The sequence below is a fragment of the Oncorhynchus gorbuscha genome, unplaced genomic scaffold (genome assembly GCF_021184085.1).
Source record: "Oncorhynchus gorbuscha isolate QuinsamMale2020 ecotype Even-year unplaced genomic scaffold, OgorEven_v1.0 Un_scaffold_4008, whole genome shotgun sequence".
Taxonomy (NCBI): domain Eukaryota; kingdom Metazoa; phylum Chordata; class Actinopteri; order Salmoniformes; family Salmonidae; genus Oncorhynchus; species Oncorhynchus gorbuscha.
In genome coordinates this window covers 5001-26074 of record NW_025748129.1, presented here as the reverse complement: position 1 = coordinate 26074, position 21074 = coordinate 5001, and the positions used below count along the sequence as shown (strand labels likewise).

At 46.0% G+C, this 21074-nt stretch overlaps 1 protein-coding gene across 1 annotated transcript in view; it reads left to right on the top strand.

Annotated features, from left to right (window-relative positions):
• Positions 1–21074, top strand: part of LOC124028309 (voltage-dependent T-type calcium channel subunit alpha-1I-like) — a gene marked incomplete at its 3' end in the record, with an annotated part of 38732 nt that overhangs the window by 13012 nt on the left and 4646 nt on the right. The window contains exons 4-7 of the mRNA XM_046340414.1: positions 4537–4876; positions 5142–5554; positions 14807–14958; positions 19699–19884. Of these exons, the coding sequence (XP_046196370.1) occupies positions 4537–4876; positions 5142–5554; positions 14807–14958; positions 19699–19884 (1091 nt within the window). The remainder of the gene's footprint in view (positions 1–4536; positions 4877–5141; positions 5555–14806; positions 14959–19698; positions 19885–21074) is intronic.

Below are 21074 nucleotides of genomic sequence, written 5' to 3'. Positions count from 1 at the left end.
CCTCTCAGTGCTGAACGTCTTCTCAGTGCTGAACGTCTTCTCAGTGCTGAACGTCTTCTCAGTGCTGAATGTCTTCCTCTCAGTGCTGAATGTCTTCCTCTCAGTGCTGAATGTCTTCCTCTCAGTGCTGAGCTTCCTCTCAGTGCTGAGCTTCCTCTCAGTGCTGAGCTTCCTCTCAGTGCTGAGCTTCCTCTCAGTGCTGAGCTTCCTCTCAGTGCTGAGCTTCCCCTCAGTGCTGAGCTTCCCTCAGTGCTGAGCTTCCCCTCAGTGCTGAGCTTCCCCTCAGTGCTGAGCTTCCCCTCAGTGCTGAGCTTCCCCTCAGTGCTGAGCTTCCCCTCAGTGCTGAGCTTCCCCTCAGTGCTGAGCTTCCCCTCAGTGCTGAGCTTCCCCTCAGTGCTGAGCTTCCCCTCAGTGCTGAGCTTCCCCTCAGTGCTGAGCTTCCCCTCAGTGCCGAGCTTCCCCTCAGTGCCGAGCTTCCCCTCAGTGCCGAGCTGCCCCTCAGTGCCGAGCTGCCCCTCAGTGCCGAGCTGCCCCTCAGTGCCGAGCTGCCCCTCAGTGCCGAGCTGCCCCTCAGTGTCGAGCTGCCCCTCAGTCCCGAGCTGCCCCTCAGTCCCGAGCTGCCCCTCAGTCCCGAGCTGCCCCTCAGTCCCGAGCTGTCCCTCAGTCCCGAGCTGTCCCTCAGTCCCGAGCTGTCCCTCAGTCCCGAGCTGTCCCTCAGTCCCGAGCTGCCCCTCAGTCCAGTGGGGTTCTGGGTGAGGACTACTAGGCCATGGTCGGCGGCGAGGGTGGACTATCCAAGGATGCGAGGAGGAGGGACTAAGACTTTGATAGAGTGGAGTCCACGTCCAGGCGCAGGAGCCGCCACCATGGACAGACGCCCACCCAGACCCTCCCCTATAGTTTTTGGTGTGCGTCCGGGAGTCCGCACCTTGGGGGGAGGGGGTTCTGTCACGCCCTGGTCAAAGTATTTTGTGTTTATCTTCATTTATTTGGTCAGGCCAGGGTGTGACATGGGTTTTTGTATGTGGTGTGTTGGTATTGGGATTGTAGCTTAGTGGGGTGTTCTAGTTAAGTCTATGGCTGTCTGAAGTGGTTCTCAATCAGAGGCAGGTGTTTATCGTTGTCTCTGATTGGGAACCATATTTAGGCAGCCATATTCTTTGAGTGTTTCGTGGGTGATTGTCCTTAGTGTCCTGATGTCCTTGTTCTGTGTTTATTTGCACCAGTATTAGGCTGTTTCGGTTTTCGTTACGTTTATTGTTTTGTAGTGTTTGTATTTAGATTCGTGTTGCTTCAGTTTAATAAACATGGATCGCAATCTACTCGTCGCATTTTGGTCCGACTCTCCTTCACCGCAAGAAAGCCGTAACATTATTTGCATTGGGTATCATCTTTTATTTATTTTTTCTGTCTCTCCTGATAACACTCTGTTAGAAACTACAGCCTCCCTAGACCTTTAGAATGAGTGCTAACAATACATTAGCATCGCTAAGGGGGAAACAGCACACTCAATACTCAATACTGCCCCCCCCAGTCCCAAATAAGTTATTAGCAGAGAGAGAGAGAGAGAGAGAGAGAGAGAGTGTATTAACAGAGCGAGAGTATTAACACACAGAGAGTAGTAACAGATAGAGAGAGAGAGTATTAACAGAGAGCGAGAGTATTAAGAGGGAGGGAGTATTAACAGAGGGAGAGTATTATCAGAGTGAGAGGGAGAGAGTATTATCAGAGATATATAGTATTAACAGAGAGAGAGAGAATTAACAGAGAGAGAGATAGTATTAACAGAGAGAGAGAATTAACAGAGAGAGAGAATTAACAGAGAGAGAGAGATTAACAGAGAGAGAGAGAGAATTAACAGAGAGAGAGAGAATTAACAGAGAGAGAGATAGTATTAACAGAGAGAGAGTATTAACAGAGAGAGAGAATTAACAGAGAGAGAGAGAATTAACAGAGAGAGAGAGAGAATTAACAGAGAGAGAGAGAGAATTAACAGAGAGAGAGAGAGAATTAACAGAGAGAGAGATAGTATTAACAGAGAGAGATATAGTATTAACAGAGAGAGAGATAGTATTAACAGAGAGAGAGATAGTATTAACAGAGAGAGATATAGTATTAACAGAGAGAGAGAGAATTAACAGAGAGAGATATAGTATTAACAGAGAGAGAGAGAATTAACAGAGAGAGATATAGTATTAACAGAGAGAGAGAGAATTAACAGAGAGAGATATAGTATTAACAGAGAGAGAGTATTAACAGAGAGAGAGAATTAACAGAGAGAGATATAGTATTAACAGAGAGAGAGAGAATTAACAGAGAGAGAGAATTAACAGAGAGAGATATAGTATTAACAGAGAGAGAGAGAATTAACAGAGAGAGAGAATTAACAGAGAGAGATATAGTATTAACAGAGAGAGAGTATTAACAGAGAGAGAGAATTAACAGAGAGAGATATAGTATTAACAGAGAGAGAGATAGTATTAACAGAGAGAGATATAGTATTAACAGAGAGAGATATAGTATTAACAGAGAGAGAGAGAATTAACAGAGAGAGATATAGTATTAACAGAGAGAGAGTATTAACAGAGAGAGAGAATTAACAGAGAGAGAGTATTAACAGAGAGAGAGAGAATTAACAGAGAGAGAGAGATTGTATTAACAGAGAGAGAGAGTATTAACAGAGAGAGAGAGAATTAACAGAGAGAGAGAGATAGTATTAACAGAGAGAGATATAGTATTAACAGAGAGAGAGTATTAACAGAGAGAGAGAATTAACAGAGAGAGAGTATTAACAGAGAGAGATAGTATTAACAGAGAGAGAGAGAATTAACAGAGAGAGAGAGAGAATTAACAGAGAGAGAGATAGTATTAACAGAGCGTATTATATACAGGGTATTATTAACAGAGTATTATATACGGAGAGTATTATAAACAGAGATAATTATAAACAGAGAGTATTATAAACAGAGAGGGCATTATAAACAGAGTATTATAAACAGAGCGTATTATAAACAGAGTATTATGAACAGAGAGCATTATTAACAGAGCATTATTAACAGAGTATTATTAACAGAGTATTATAAACAGAGTATTATCAAACGGAGAGTATTATAAACAGAGAGCATTATAAACAGAGTATTAATAACAGAGCATTATAAACAGGGTATTAAAAATAGAGAGTATTATAAACGGAGTATTATCAACAGAGTATTATAAACGGAGACTATTATAAACAGAGAGCATTATAAACAGAATATTATTAGCAGAGTATTATAAACAGAGATTATTATAAACAGAGAGTATTTTTAACATAGTATTAAATACGGATAGTATTATACACAGAGTATTACAAACCGAGTATTATGAACAGAGTATTATAAACAGAGCGTATTACATTTACATTTAAGTCATTTAGCAGACGCTCTTATCCAGAGCGACTTACAAATTGGTGCATTCACCTTATTATACACCGAGCGTATTATAAACTGAGAGTATTATAAACTGAGAGTATTATAAACTGTGAGTATTATAAACTGAGAGTATTATAAACTGTGAGTATTATAAACTGTGAGTATTATAAACTGAGAGTATTATAAACTGTGAGTATTATAAACTGAGAGTATTATAAACTGTGAGTATTATAAACTGAGAGTATTATAAACTGTGAGTATTATAAACTGAGAGTATTATAAACTGAGAGTATTATAAACTGAGAGTATTATAAACTGAGAGTATTATAAACTGTGAGTATTATAAACTGAGAATATTATAAACAGAGTGAGACATTGTGTCTACTTGCATTGGGTATCTTCTTTTATTTATTTTTTCTGTCTCTCCTGATAACACTCTGTTAGAAACTACAGCCTCCCTAGACCTTTAGAATGAGTGCTAACATCACACTGGCGTCGCTAAGGGGGAAACAGCACACAAACAGCACACTTTATTAGCATCAATGCTATCTTGAGAGGAAAAAGCAGCAACAGTGTATGCTGTATGTTCGGGTGGGTAGAAGGTGGTCGACCAATACTGAAGGAGACATACCGTTTACATCTAACTCCCAAGTGATGAGACCAGAGGCAGATCTGGATTCTAATGATGAAGGAATGATTGTCTAATGTGTTAGAGATATTCTGCTTGTCATTTGTTAGTATAATGTGTTACTCCTCTGGCCATCAGTAAAATAAAGTCCTGCTCTATGTATTTGCCCTCCTACTCTCTTCCACCTCCTCTTTGGCTCTGGCCTCTCTACTCCCCATCTACTGTATTATCATCCTCCTCTTTCCCTCAGTCTGCAGTAAAGGTAAACCTAATGAAGTACCTCAAGATATGTCTGGAGGCCTGGGGTCCCCCTGATTGTTATTCAATCATCTCAAAGCCAAAAAGTGAATCTTGCACGTGCTGACCAGCAGCAACTCCATTATAGACGACCAGTGGTCTTCCACTGTATGTATCTGTGTGTGTTTCTGGTTGGCCTTCAGCACTCACTACAGTAACTCTGTGTTTGTAACTCACCTCTGATTATCCACCACTTCACAGATTGGCTCGTTCTTCATGATCAACCTCTGTCTGGTGGTCATCGCCACCCAGTTCAGTGAGACCAAGCAGCGGGAGCACCAGCTGATGCAGGAGCAGCGGGCCCAGTGCCTGTCCTCCTCTACCCTGGCCAGCCTGCATGAACCGGGGGACTGCTACGAAGAGCTCTTCCAGCTGGTCTGCCACATACTGCGCAAGGCCCGCAGGAGGTCTGTAGCCCTGTATAACCAACTGAGAGGAAGGCCTCTGCCACCACCGCCCACTAGAGGGAGAGGAAGAGGAGGAGGAAGAGGAGGAGGGAGTGCGAACGGAGGGGAAAGGCATCACCTGAGACAGCCACGCCGTAAGTGGGAGGCAGTGGGTGGGAGGATGAGAGAAAGGGTTTTTGTTAAATGTCTAAACTTGAACTTTAACATGATATTAGCCTCTTTCACATTGTTTCGTGCGAGCCAGTGCGATGAGTCTTGTTTAATCTCTCGACTTTTAAACCTCTTTGGCGCTATCAAACGCTGGCTTACATGGATATAGTGAGACAATGTGAAAGTGTCTATTGATGCTGTTAATGACATGCTGATTCTTTCTCACACTCCCTCTCCATCTTTCATTAGAATCTCCCTGTCCTCACCAAAGCAAGCTGGACCTAGTCCACAGCTCCCAACCCCTGGGCAACTCCATCGCCCTGGCCGTCCCTCAAAACACAGAGGACTGCCCTCAGTGCGCTGCGGCACTGTCACTCAGGGAGGGGGCGGGAGCTGTGGGCGACTCGGCCAATGGGGAGGAGGAGGAGGGGGCTGTGGAGGAGACGGACAGGGAGGAGAACCACTTGGAGGAGAAAGTGGAAGAGGGGGAGGGAGTGAAGAAGAAGAGGAAGAGGAGGTCGTGTTTTGGACACTGTAAGGACATGTGGGATGAGATGAGGAAGAAACTTTGGGGCATCGTGGAGAGCAAATACTTCAATAGAGGAATCATGATCGCTATTCTCATCAATACTATCAGCATGGGGATAGAACATCACAACCAGGTAAATATACTATTCTCATCAATACTATCAGCATGGGGATAGAACATCACAACCAGGTAAATATATTATTCTCATCAATACTATCAGCATGGGGATAGAACATCACAACCAGGTAAATATACTATTCTCATCAATACTATCAGCATGAACATCACAACCAGGTAAATATACTATTCTCATCAATACTATCAGCATGAACATCACAACCAGGTAAATATACTATTCTCATCAATACTATCAGCATGGGGATAGAACATCACAACCAGGTAAATATACTATTCTCATCAATACTATCAGCATGGGGATAGAACATCACAACCAGGTAAATATACTATTCTCATCAATACTATCAGCATGGGGATAGAACATCACAACCAGGTAAATATATTATTCTCATCAATACTATCAGCATGGGGATAGAACATCACAACCAGGTAAATATACTATTCTCATCAATACTATCAGCATGAACATCACAACCAGGTAAATATACTATTCTCATCAATACTATCAGCATGAACATCACAACCAGGTAAATATACTATTCTCATCAATACTATCAGCATGGGGATAGAACATCACAACCAGGTAAATATACTATTCTCATCAATACTATCAGCATGGGGATAGAACATCACAACCAGGTAAATATACTATTCTCATCAATACTATCAGCATGGGGATAGAACATCACAACCAGGTAAATATACTATTCTCATCAATACTATCAGCATGGGGATAGAACATCACAACCAGATAAATATACTATTCTCACCAATACTATCAGCATGAACATCACAACCAGGTAAATATACTATTCTCACCAATACAATAATACTATCGAACATCACAACCAGGTACTATCAGCATGAACATCACTACCAGGTAAATATACTATTCTCATCAATACTATCAGCATGAACATCACAACCAGGTAAATATACTATTCTCATCAATACTATCAGCATGAACATCACAACCAGGTAAATATACTATTCTCATCAATACTATCAGCATGAACATCACAACCAGGTAAATATACTATTCTCATCAATACTATCAGCATGAACATCACAACCAGGTAAATATACTATTCTCATCAATACTATTTGCATTGAAAACCACCAATTGTGAACTATAACACAGTCAGGGAGTACAGCACATATACACAATGTGCACAACAACAGTATTGCTCTTCAGTCCCCAAAGCTAACCCAATGACTTTAGCTTAGTGGGCTAACAAGGTCGAGATGTGTCCAATGGATGACGCACAAGTAGTACAAGTCACTGGAGGTCAGGTATCAGTGACGTACATGGAGCACTTTCAATATGGGAATGTAGTGTTCCATTATACACCCACCACAACGATATCAGTAGAAAACAGCAGGGTAGGTACACCTCAACCTGCTTTAGGTGCTGTCTGTCTGTCTGGCTGACTGATGGGAATGTATTGTTCCATTATACACCCACCACAACGATATCAGTAGAAAACAGCAGGGTAGGTACACCTCAACCTGCTTTAGGTGCTGTCTGTCTGTCTGTCTGTCTGTCTGGCTGACTGATGGGAATGTATTGTTCCATTATACACCCACCACAACGATATCAGTAGAAAACAGCAGGGTAGGTACACCTCAACCTGCTTTAGGTGCTGTCTGTCTGTCTGTCTGTCTGTCTGTCTGTCTGTCTGTCTGTCTGTCTGTCTGTCTGTCTGTCTGTCTGTCTGTCTGTCTGTCTGTCTGTCTGTCTGTCTGACTGATGGGAATGTAGTGTTCCATTATACACCCACCACAACGATATCAGTAGAAAACAGCAGGGTAGGTACACCTCAACCTGCTTTAGGTGCTGTCTGTCTGTCTGGCTGTCTGACTGGCTGGCTGTCTGGCTGACTGATGGGAATGTATTGTTCCATTATACACCCACCACAACGATATCAGTAGAAAACAGCAGGGTAGGTACACCTCAACCTGCTTTAGGTGCTGTCTGTCTGTCTGGCTGACTGATGGGAATGTATTGTTCCATTATACACCCACCACAACGATATCAGTAGAAAACAGCAGGGTAGGTACACCTCAACCTGCTTTAGGTGCTGTCTGTCTGTCTGTCTGTCTGGCTGACTGATGGGAATGTATTGTTCCATTATACACCCACCACAACGATATCAGTAGAAAACAGCAGGGTAGGTACACCTCAACCTGCTTTAGGTGCTGTCTGTCTGGCTGTCTGTCTGGCTGGCTGTCTGGCTGACTGATGGGAATGTATTGTTCCATTATACACCCACCACAACGATATCAGTAGAAAACAGCAGGGTAGGTACACCTCAACCTGCTTTAGGTGCTGTCTGTCTGGCTGTCTGTCTGTCTTGCTGGAGGTCTGGCTGACAGATGGGAATGTATTGTTCCATTATACACCCACCACAATGATATCAGTAGAAAACAGCAGGGTAGGTACACCTCAACCTGCTTTAGGTACTGTCTGTCTGTCTGGCTGGCTGACTGATGGGAATGTATTGTTCCATTATACACCCACCACAACGATATCAGTAGAAAACAGCAGGGTAGGTACACCTCAACATGCTTTAGGTGCTGTCTGTCTGTCTGGCTGACTGATGGGAATGTATTGTTCCATTATACACCCACCACAACGATATCAGTAGAAAACAGCAGGGTAGGTACACCTCAACCTGCTTTAGGTGCTGTCTGTCTGTCTGTCTGACTGATGGGAATGTATTGTTCCATTATACACCCACCACAACGATATCAGTAGAAAACAGCAGGGTAGGTACACCTCAACCTGCTTTAGGTGCTGTCTGTCTGTCTGTCTGTCTGGCTGGCTGGCTGACTGATGGGAATGTATTGTTCCATTATACACCCACCACAACGATATCAGTAGAAAACAGCAGGGTAGGTACACCTCAACCTGCTTTAGGTGCTGTCTGTCTGTCTGTCTGGCTGGCTGACTGATGGGAATGTATTGTTCCATTATACACCCACCACAACGATATCAGTAGAAAACAGCAGGGTAGGTACACCTCAACCTGCTTTAGGTGGTGTCTGGCTGGCTGGCTGTCTGGCTGGCTGACTGGCTGACTTCTCTCCTGAGAGAGACAGAAGAAGAGAGGAAGGGAGGGAGCTGCCTGTGTGGAAGGGGTGTGGTAGCTTCATGCCAAAATACACCCACCCTGGCTGTTACATAACCATTCCTACCTCCCTCAACCCCTCTTTCTCTCTCTTTCTCTCCCTCCCTCCTGTCTCACACCCCTCCTTTCCCTGCCTCTTTTAGTCTCCCTCCTCCCCTGTCTCTGTCCATCCCTCCCTCTCCCAACTCCATTCTGTCTCCCTCCATCTCTCTCTCTCTCCCTCCTCCCCTGTCTCTGTCCATCCCTCCCTCTCCCTTCTCCATTCTGTCTCCCTCCATCTCTCTCTCTCCCTCCTCCCCTGTCTCTGTCCATCCCTCCCTCTCCCTTCTCCATTCTGTCTCCCTCCATCTCTCTCTCTCTCTCCCTCCTCCCCTGTCTCTGTCCATCCCTCCCTCTCCCTTCTCCATTCTGTCTCCCTCCATCTCTCTCTCTCTCTCCATCCTCCCCTGTCTCTGTCCATCCCTCCCTCTCCCTTCTCCATTCTGTCTCCCTCCATCTCTCTCTCTCTCTCTCCCTCCCTCCCTCTGTCTTCATCTCTCATCCACCCCCTCACTCCTTGACGACATGCAGAGGAGTCGGTTCTCTCATTTCTGAAGACTCTAAAAATAACAGAGGGATGTGGGGAGAGGAGGAGAGGAGGACAGGAACTCACCGAGAGAGAAGCGGGAGCAGACTCCTGTTACACAGCATTTTCAGCTCTATTCCTGTATGAATTCACACTCATGCACACACCACACACACCAACAGCATTACACACACCACACACACACACACCACACACACCACACACACCAACAGCATTACACACACCACACACACACACACCACACACACCAACAGCATTACACACACCACACACACACACACCACACACACCAACAGCATTACACACACCACACACACACACACCACACACACCACACACACCAACAGCATTACACACACCACACACACACACCACACACACACACACACACACCACACACACCAACAGCATTACACACACCACACAGACACACCATACACACCAACAGCATTACACACACCACACACACACACCACACACACCAACAGCATTACACACAGACACACACACACACACAGACACACACACACACACACACACACACACACACACACACACACACACACACACACACACACACACACACACACACACACACACACACACACACACACACACACACACACACACACACACACACACACACACACACACACACACACACACACCAAAAGCATTACACATACCACACAGACACACACACACACCCCATACACCACACACACCACACACACACACACCACACCTCACCACACCACACCACACCACACCACACACACACACACCACACACTCCAACAGCATTACACAATGGTCTCTCTTGGCAGAGGCAGAGGCGGTGTGTGTTCTGCAGTAGATTTGTAAGTGTTGTTCCAGGGGGTTGTGTTCTAGAACTGAACGTGTATGTGTTTGCCTCTTTGGTAACAGGGCTTACTGAAACTTCATTTGTTCAATCCCCTGAGGGAAGGATTACATGACATGTGTTAAGAGCATACAGTGAGGATATGACCTTCACTAGATGTCCTTCTGTTACTTGTAGTCTTCATTCGGAGTTGCTGTGTATGTATGTGTGTGTGTGTGTGTGTGTGTGTGTGTGTGTGTGTGTGTGTGTGTGTGTGTGTGTGTGTGTGTGTGTGTGTGTGTGTGTGTGTGTGTGTGTGTGTGTGTGTGTGTGTGTGTGTGTGTGTGTGTGTGTGTGTGTGTGTGTGTGTGTGTGTGCGACTACATCTCTGACTCAACAGCATTCATCTTTCACATCAATGGTAGCATGACTGAGAGGCTCCCCTATTAGCATGTATATACAGCATGTATGTGTGTGTGTGGGGGGGGGGGCTTACGGATTTATATTCAGTTAACATTCAAAGATAAAAACAAGAGAACTACAAAGAGAGGAGGATGGAGAAAAGAGAGGGAGAGAGAGGGAGGGGTGGAGAAAAGAGAGGGAGAGAGAGGGATGGAGAAAAGAGAGGGAGAGAGAGGGATGGAGAAAAGAGAGGGAGGGAGAGGGATGGAGAAAAGAGAGGGAGGGAGAGGGATGGAGAAAAGAGAGGGAGAGAGAAGGATGTGCAGGCAGGGAGGTATCTGTGAGGGAGGAAATGAAGGACAGGAAGGAGAGATGAAAGGGTAAACAGGTGAGAGGAGAGGAGAGGGAGGGAGGGAGGGAGATAGAAGGTGATAGGAGGAAGATGAACATGGAGGGAGTTAGAAGGTGATAGGAGGAAGATGAACATGGAGGGAGATAGAAGGTGATAGAAGGAAGATGAACATGGAGGGAGTTAGAAGGTGATAGGAGGAAGACGAACATGGAGGGAGATAGAAGGTGATGAGAGGAAGACGAACATGGAGGGAGATAGAAGGTGATAGGAGGAAGACGAACATGGAGGGAGATAGAAGGTGATAGGAGGAAGACGAACATGGAGGGAGATAGAAGGTGATGAGAGGAAGAGGAACATGAAGGGAGATAGGTGATAGGAGGAAGACGAACATGGAGGGAGATAGAAGGTGAAAGGAGGAAGACGAACATGGAGGGAAATAGAATGTGACAGGAGGAAGAGGAACATGGAGGGAGATAGGTGATAGGAGTGAGATGAACATGGAGGGAGATAGAAGGCGATAGGAGGAAGACGAACATGGAGGAAGATAGAAGGTGATAGGAGGAAGAGGAACGTGGAGGGAGATAGAAGGTGATAGGAGGGAGATAGAAGGTGATAGGAGGAAGAGGAACATGGAGGGAGATAGAAGGTGATAGGAGGAAGACGAACATGGAGGGAGATAGAAGGTGATGAGAGGAAGAGGAACATGAAGGGAGATAGAAGGTGATAGGAGGAAGACGAACATGGAGGGAGATAGATGAGAGGAAGAGGAACATGAAGGGAGATAGAAGGTGATAGGAGGAAGACGAACATGGAGGGAGATAGAAGGTGATAGGAGGAAGACGAACATGGAGGGAGATAGAATGTGATAGGAGGAAGAGGAACATGGAGGGAGATAGGTGATAGGAGTGAGATGAACATGGAGGGAGATAGAAGGCGATAGGAGGAAGACGAACATGGAGGAAGATAGAAGGTGATAGGAGGAAGAGGAATGTGGAAGGAGATAGAAGGTGATAGGAGGGAGATAGAAGGTGATAGGAATATGGAGGGAGATAGAAGGTGATGACAGGAAGAGGAACGTGGAGGGAGATAGAAGGTGATAGGAGGAAGACGAACATGGAGGGAGATAGGTGATAGGAGGAAGATGAACATGGAGGGAGATAGAAGGGGATAGGAGGAAGATGAACATTGAGGGAGATAGGTGATAGGAGGAAGACGAACATGGAGGGAGATAGAAGGTGATAGGAGGAAGACGAACATGGAGGGAAATAGAAGGTGATAGGAGGAAGACAAACATGGAGGGAGATAGAAGGTGATAGGAGGAAGATGAACATGGAGGGAAATAGAAGGGGATAGGAGGAAGATGAACATTGAGGGAGATAGAAGGTGATAGGAGGAAGACGAACATGGAGGGAGATAGGTGATAGGAGGAAGATGAACATTGAGGGAGATAAGTGATAGGAGGAAGACGAACATGGAGGGAGATAGGTGATAGGAGGAAGATGAACATTGAGGGAGATAGGTGATAGGAGGAAGATGAACATGGAGGGAGATAGGTGATAGGAGGAAGATGAACATTGATGGAGATAGGTGATAGGAGGAAGACGGACATGGAGGGAGATAGGTGATAGGAGGAAGACGAACATGGAGGGAGATATATGGTGATAGGAGGAAGACGAACATGGAGGGAGATAGGTGATAGGAGGAAGACGAACATGGAGGGAGATAGAATGTGATAGGAGGAAGAGGAACATGGAGGGAGATAGGTGATAGGAGTGAGATGAACATGGAGGGAGATAGAAGGCAATAGGAGGAAGACGAACATGGAGGAAGATAGAAGGTGATAGGAGGAAGAGGAACATGGAGGGAGATAGGTGATAGGAGTGAGATGAACATGGAGGGAGATAGAAGGCAATAGGAGGAAGACGAACATGGAGGAAGATAGAAGGTGATAGGAGGAAGAGGAACGTGGAGGGAGATAGAAGGTGATAGGAGGGAGATAGAAGGTGATAGGAATATGGAGTGAGATAGAAGGTGATAGGAGGAAAACGAACATGGAGGGAGATAGAAGGTGATGAGAGGAAGACGAACATGGAGGGAGATAGGTGATAGGAGGAAGACGAACATGGAGGGAGATAGAAGGTGATAGGAGGAAGACGAACATGGAGGGAGATAGAAGGTGATAGGAGGAAGACGAACATGGAGGGAGATAGAAGGTGATGAGAGGAAGACGAACATGGAGGGAGATAGAAGGTGATAGGAGGAAGACGAACATGGAGGGAGATAGAAGGTGATAGGAGGAAGATGAACATGGAGGGAGATAGAATGTGATAGGAGGAAGATGAACATGGAGGGAGATAGGTGATAGGAGGAAGATGAACTTGGAGGGAGATAGAAGGTGATAGGAGGAAGATGAACATGGAGGGAAATAGAAGGTGATAGGAGTAAGATGAACATTGAGGGAGATAGAAGGTGATAGGAGGAAGATGAACATGGAGGGAGATAGAAGGTGATAGGAGGAAGATGAACATGAAGGGAGATAGAAGGTGATAGGAGGAAGATGAACATGGAGGGAGATAGAAGGTGATAGGAGGAAGATGAACATGGAGGGAGATAGAAGGTGATAGATGGAGGGAGATAGAAGGTAGGAGAAACATATCAAATAGAGGAGATGTTTTTTATTGACCCATCCCCTCTTCAGGGGACAAAATCAACTTTGTTTTATATTTACTTTTTTTACAGCTTTTTACATATAAATTGTACTCACATTTCATATACAGTACATGTTACTTTTATACACAGTAATTACACAACAAAAGCATTATCATACATGAAATAGGTTGAATATTTACATAATGAAAACTCCCTTCAGCCCAGCATCCCACATAGTTCTTGACTTAATTTCTCTCATGAATGATTTGATTTCTCTAAAGAGAAACGGCCCGTTGATCTCACAAAAAAAGAAATACATGGAATTCAAGTAATTGAACCTACGTTGGGCAATTGGTTATTTAATAAACCCCCAAAATAAGGACATCTGGGTGAATCAGTCAGCACTAGATCTCATCCCCTCCTCTCTTCATCCCCTCATCTCCTCCACCATGCCTGCCAGTGGGAGGAGGGGGGCTCTGTTCTTCTCCTCTTGTTTTCTTCTCACACTGAGCTGATCCATGGAGAGATATTGATCATAGGGAGATGGGAGTGTCTGGTAAATGAGACAAAGAGCGAGAGGGAGATGGAGAGAGAGAGAGATGGAGGGAGACAGAGATGGAGAGAGAGAGAGATGGAGGGAGAGAGAGATGGAGAGAGAGAGAGAGATGGAGAGAGAGAGATGGAGGGAGAGAGAGATGGAGGGAGAGAGAGATGGAGAGAGGGAAGAGAGAAACACAGGATTAGAGGAGAAGAAAGAGTGTCTTGGCTAGCCTTTATGTCTTCTGTCTTTGATACAAATTGTACTGGTGATCACAGATACACACACGTGATATTGATCAGATTGTGTATGTGTGTTTGTGTGTGTGTGTGAGTGTGTTCATGCACTAATCGCTCTTCGAACCAAGCACAATCTTCCAGACAGAAAATGGCTGCACCCTCCCTCCCCTTCGGTCTCTCTGAAAACAATAACATGACATTTTAGGCCAGTGTTCATATTGTCTCTTTTCTCGTTTTCATTGGTTAAAGCTACGCGCCACTGAGCTGGATCTATCTCACTATATCAAGTTGTGTAGCTTGTTGTGTTGTGTTGCGGTCTATGTGGCAGGTTTGTACAGGTGTCTCAGTACTGAAGCTGTGTTGGTTGTCTGCAGTTTCATATTTTTCAATTGTTGAAGGCAGCATTATAATACCAAAATAACCATATCTTGCTGTCTTCATTCTTCCATCTCTTTAAACGTGTTTCTCTCTCTGAGTTCTGTTTCTTTTGCATCTTGTCTCCCCATCCAGCCGGAGGAGCTGACTAACGTGTTGGAGATCAGTAACATTGTGTTCACCAGTATGTTCACCCTGGAAATGATCCTCAAGCTGACCGCCTTTGGCTTCTTCGCCTACCTGAGGAACCCCTACAACATCTTCGACGGCATCATCGTCATCATCAGGTCGGGGGGCCTGCCCAACACGACCACAGAATGTTACCAGAACGTTACAGGAATGATGTTACAGTTACCATGTCAGAATGTCACAGCTCTGGGATGTCAGTTGGAATGTTAGAATGATGGATAATGTATTGGGCGTTGGGTTGGCATTGGAAGATTCTGACAGCTGAATGTCACAGCTCTGGGATGTCAGGTGGAATGTTAGAATGATAGATAATGTATTGGGCGTTGGGTTGGCATTGGAAGATTCTGACAGCTGAATGTCACAGTTCTGGGATGTCAGGTGGAATGTTAGAATGATGGATAATGTATTGGGCGTTGGGTTGGCATTGGAAGATTCTGACAGCTGAATGTCACAGCTCTGGGATGTCAGGTGGAATGTTAGAATGATGGATAATGTATTGGGCGTTGGGTTGGCATTGGAAGATTCTGACAGCTGAATGTCACAGCTCTGGGATGTCAGGTGGAATGTTAGAATGATAGATAATGTATTGGGCGTTGGGTTGGCATTGGAAGATTCTGACAGCTGAATGTCACAGCTCTGGGATGTCAGGTGGAATGTTAGAATGATAGATAATGTATTGGGCGTTGGGTTGGCATTGGAAGATTCTGACAGCTGAATGTCACAGCTCTGGGATGTCAGTTGGAATGTTAGAATGATGGATAATGTATTGGGCGTTGGGTTGGCATTGGAAGATTCTGACAGCTGAATGTCACAGCTCTGGGATGTCAGGTGGAATGTTAGAATGATGGATAATGTATTGGGCGTAGGGTTGGCATTGGAAGATTCTGACAGCTGAATGTCACAGCTCTGGGATGTCAGTTGGAATGTTAGAATGATAGATAATGTATTGGGCGTTGGGTTGGCATTGGAAGATTCTGACAGCTGAATGTCACAGCTCTGGGATGTCAGTTGGAATGTTAGAATGATGGATAATGTATTGGGCGTAGGGTTGGCATTGGAAGATTCTGACAGCTGAATGTCACAGCTCTGGGATGTCAGTTGGAATGTTAGAATGATAGATAATGTATTGGGCGTTGGGTTGGCATTGGAAGATTCTGACAGCTGAATGTCACAGCTCTGGGATGTCAGTTGGAATGTTAGAATGATGGATAATGTATTGGGCGTTGGGTTGGCATTGGAAGATTCTGACAGCTGAATGTCACAGCTCTGGGATGTCAGTTGGAATGTTAGAATGATAGATAATGTATTGGGCGTTGGGTTGGCATTGGAAGATTCTGACAGCTGAATGTCACAGCCCTGGGATGTCAGTTGGAATGTTAGAATGATGGATAATGTATTGGGCGTTGGGTTGGCATTGGAAGATTCTGACAGCTGAATGTCACAGCTTTGGGATGTCAGTTGGAATGTTAGAATGATGGATGGATAATGTATTGGGCGTTGGGTTGGCATTGGAAGATTCTGACAGCTGAATGTCACAGCTCTGGGATGTCAGTTGGAATGTTAGAATGATGGATAATGTATTGGGCGTTGGGTTGGCATTGGAAGATTCTGACAGCTGAATGTCACAGCTTTGGGATGTCAGTTGGAATGTTAGAATGATGGATAATGTATTGGGCGTTGGGTTGGCATTGGAAGATTCTGACAGCTGAATGTCACAGCTCTGGGATGTCAGTTGGAATGTTAGAATGATAGATAATGTATTGGGCATTGGGTTGGCATTGGAAGATTCTGACAGCTGAATGTCACAGCTCTGGGATGTCAGTTGGAATGTTAGAATGATAGATAATGTATTGGGCGTTGGGTTGGCATTAGAAGATTCTGACAGCTGAATGTCACAGCTCTGGGATGTCAGTTGGAATGTTAGAATGATGGATAATGTATTGGGCGTTGGGTTGGCATTGGAAGATTCTGACAGCTGAATGTCACAGCTTTGGGATGTCAGTTGGAATGTTAGAATGATAGATAATGTATTGGGCGTTGGGTTGGCATTGGAAGATTCTGACAGCTGAATGTCACAGCTCTGGGATGTCAGTTGGAATGTTAGAATGATGGATAATGTATTGGGTGTTCGGTTGGCATTGGAAGATTCTGACAGCTGAATGTCACAGCTTTGGGATGTCAGTTAGAATGTTAGAATGATGGATAATGTATTGGGCGTTGGGTTGGCATTGGAAGATTCTGACAGCTGAATGTCACAGCTTTGAGATGTCAGTTGGAATGTTAGAATGATAGATAATGTATAGGGCGTTGGGTTGGCATTGGAAGATTCTGACAGCTGAATGTCACAGCTCTGGGATGTCAGTTGGAATGTTAGAATGATAGATAATGTATTGGGCGTTGGGTTGGCATTGGAAGATTCTGACAGCTGAATGTCACAGCTCTGGGATGTCAGTTGGAATGTTAGAATGATAGATAATGTATTGGGCGTTGGGTTGGCATTGGAAGATTCTGACAGCTGAATGTCACAGCTCTGGGATGTCAGTTGGAATGTTAGAATGATAGATAATGTATTGGGCGTTGGGTTGGCATTGGAAGATTCTGACAGCTGAATGTCACAGCTTTGGGATGTCAGTTGGAATGTTAGAATGATGGATAATGTATTGGGCGTTGGGTTGGCATTGGAAGATTCTGACAGCTGAATGTCACAGCTCTGGGATGTCAGTTGGAATGTTAGAATGATGGATAATGTATTGGGCGTTGGGTTGGCATTGGAAGATTCTGACAGCTGAATGTCACAGCTCTGGGATGTCAGTTGGAATGTTAGAATGATGGATAATGTATTGGGCGTTGGGTTGGCATTGGAAGATTCTGACAGCTGAATGTCACAGCTCTGGGATGTCAGTTGGAATGTTAGAATGATAGATAATGTATTGGGCGTTGGGTTGGCATTGGAAGATTCTGACAGCTGAATGTCACAGCTCTGGGATGTCAGTTGGAATGTTAGAATGATAGATAATGTATTGGGCGTTGGGTTGGCATTGGAAGATTCTGACAGCTGAATGTCACAGCTTTGGGATGTCAGTTGGAATGTTAGAATGATGGATAATGTATTGGGCGTTGGGTTGGCATTGGAAGATTCTGACAGCTGAATGTCACAGCTTTGGGATGTCAGTTGGAATGTTAGAATGATAGATAATGTATTGGGCGTTGGGTTGGCATTGGAAGATTCTGACAGCTGAATGTCACAGCTCTGGGATGTCAGTTGGAATGTTAGAATGATAGATAATGTATTGGGCGTTGGGTTGGCATTGGAAGATTCTGACAGCTGAATGTCACAGCTCTGGGATGTCAGTTGGAATGTTAGAATGATAGATAATGTATTGGGCGTTGGGTTGGCATTGGAAGATTCTGACAGCTGAATGTCACAGCTTTGGGATGTCAGTTGGAATGTTAGAATGATGGATAATGTATTGGGCGTTGGGTTGGCATTGGAAGATTCTGACAGCTGAATGTCACAGCTTTGGGATGTCAGTTGGAATGTTAGAATGATAGATAATGTATTGGGCGTTGGGTTGGTATTGGAAGATTCTGACAGCTGAATGTCACAGCTCTGGGATGTCAGTTGGAATGTTAGAATGATAGATAATGTATTGGGCGTTGGGTTGGCATTGGAAGATTCTGACAGCTGAATGTCACAGCTTTGGGATGTCAGTTGGAATGTTAGAATGATGGATAATGTATTGGGCGTTGGGTTGGCATTGGAAGATTCTGACAGCTGAATGTTCCCGATGGTTTCAGTTGGGATCAGAGGGGAAATTAGAAAACCTTGCTGTCTGGATTTGTGTCTTCTATTTTCTTCTCTTCCTTTCTCTGCCTGTCTCACTCATCTTTTCTCCTCTCTCCTCTCTCCTCTCCCCTCTCTCCTCTCCCCTCTCTCCTCTCCCCTCTCCCCTCTCTCCTCTCCCCTCTCCCCTCTCCCCTCTCCCCTCTCCCCTCTCCCTTTTCTCCTCACTCCTCACTCCTCACTCATCACTCCTCTCTCCTCTCTCCTCTCTCCTGTCTCCTCTCTCCTCTCTCCTCACTCCTCACTCCTCTCCTCTCTCCTCTACTCCTCACTCTTGTTTCCTCACTCCTCTCTCCTCTCTCCTGTCTCCTCTCTCCTTTCTCCTCACTCCTCTCTCCTCACTCTTCTCTCCTCTCTCCTGTCTCCTCTCTCCTCTCTCCTGTCTCCTCACTCCTCTCTCCTCACTCTTCTCTCCTCTCTCCTGTCTCCTCTCTCCTCTCTCCTGTCTCCTCTCTCCTCTCTCCTCACTCCTCTCTCCTCTCTCCGGTCTCCTCTCTCCTGTCTCCTCTCTCCTCTCTCCTCTCTCCTGTCTCCTCACTCCTCTCTCCGGTCTCCTCTCTCCTCTCTCCTCACTCCTCTCTCCTGTCTCCTCTCTCCTGTCTCCTCTCTCCTGTCTCCTCTCTCCTGTCTCCTCACTCCTCTCTCCGGTCTCCTCTCTCCTTTCTCCTCACTCCTCTCTCCGGTCTCCTCTCTCCTCACTCTTCTCTCCTGTCTCCTCTCTCCTGTCTCCTCTCTCCTGTCTCCTCACTCCTCTCTCCGGTCTCCTCTCTCATCACTCTTCTATCCTCTCTCCTGTCTCCTCTCTCCTCTCTCCTGTCTCCTCACTCCTCTCTCCTCACTCCTCTCTCCTCTCTCCTCTCATCTCTCCTCACATCTCTCCTCTCTCCTCTCATCTCTCCTCACTCCTCACTTCTCTCTCCTCTTTCCTCCCCTGTTCTCTCTTTCTGCATCCATCTGTTTCATCCCTCCATCCATCTCTCCCTCTCCTCTCCAGTGTGTGTGAGATCATAGGTCAGTCTGATGGAGGTCTGTCTGTCCTGAGGACCTTCAGACTGTTGAGAGTGATCAAGCTGGTGCGCTTCATGCCAGCGCTACGCAGACAGCTGGTGGTGCTGATGAAGACCATGGACAACGTGGCCACCTTCTGCATGCTCCTCATGCTTTTCATATTCATCTTCAGGTATAGGCATGTGTGTGTCTGTCCCCACTCCCTGTCTGTCCCCTCCCCTATCTGTCTCCTCTCTGTGTCTGTCCCCACCCCCTGTCTGTCTCCTCTCTCTGTCTGTCTCCTCCCCTTGTCTGTCTCCTCTCTCTGTCTGTCTCCTCTCTCTGTCTGTCCCCACTCCCTGTCTGTCCCCTCCCCCTGTCTGTCTCCTCTCTCTGTCTGTCTCCTCTCTCTGTCTGTCCCCTCTCCCTGTCTGTCTCCTCTCTCTGTCTGTCAGCTCTCCCTGTCTGTCCCGTCCCCCTGTCTGTCCCGTCCCCCTGTCTGTCTGTCTCCTCCCCCTGTATGTCTCCTCCCCCTGTCTGTCTCCTCAGTCTGTCTGCTCCTCTCTCTGCCTGTCTCCTCCCCTGTCTGTCTCCTCTCTCTGTCTGTCCCCTCCCCCTGTCTGTCTCCTCTCTCTGTCTGTCCCCTCCCCTGTCTGTCTCCTCTCTCTGTCTGTCTCCTCTCTCTGTCTGTCTCCTCTCTCTGTCTGTCTCCCCCTGTCTGTCTCCTCTCTCTGTCTGTCTCCTCCCCTGTCTGTCTCCTCTCTCTTTCTGTCTCCTCCCCCTGTCTGTCTCCTCTCTCTGTCTGTCTCCTCCCCTGTCTGTCTCCTCCCCAAGTCTGTCTCCTTTCTCTGTCTGTCTCCTCCCCCTGTCTGTCTCCTCTCTCTGTCTGTCTCCTCCCCCTGTCTGCTCCTCTCTCTGTCTGTCCCCTCCCCCTCTCTGTCTCCTCCTCCTGTCTATCTCCTCTCTCTGTCTGCTCCTCGCTCTGTCTGTCCCCTCCCCTGTCTGTCTGTCTCCTCTCTCTGTCTGTCTCCTCCCCTGTCTGTCTCCTCTCTCTGTCTGTCCCCTCCTCTGTCTGTCTCCTCTTTCTGTCTGTCCCCTCTCCCTGTCTGTCTCCTCGCTCTGTCTGCTCCTCTCTCTGTCTGTCTCCTCCCCCTGTCTGTCTCCTCCCTCTGTCTGTCTCCTCTCTCTGTCTGTCTCCTCTCTCTGTCTGTCCCCTCCCCCTGTCTGTCTCCTCACTCTGTCTGCTCCTCTCTGTCTGTCTCCCCCCTCTCTGTCTCCTCTCTCTGTCTGTCTCCTCTCTCTGTCTGTCTCCTCCCCTGTCTGTCTCCTCCCCTGTCTGTCCCCTCCCCTTGTCTGTCTCCCTCTCTGTCTGTCTCCTCTCTC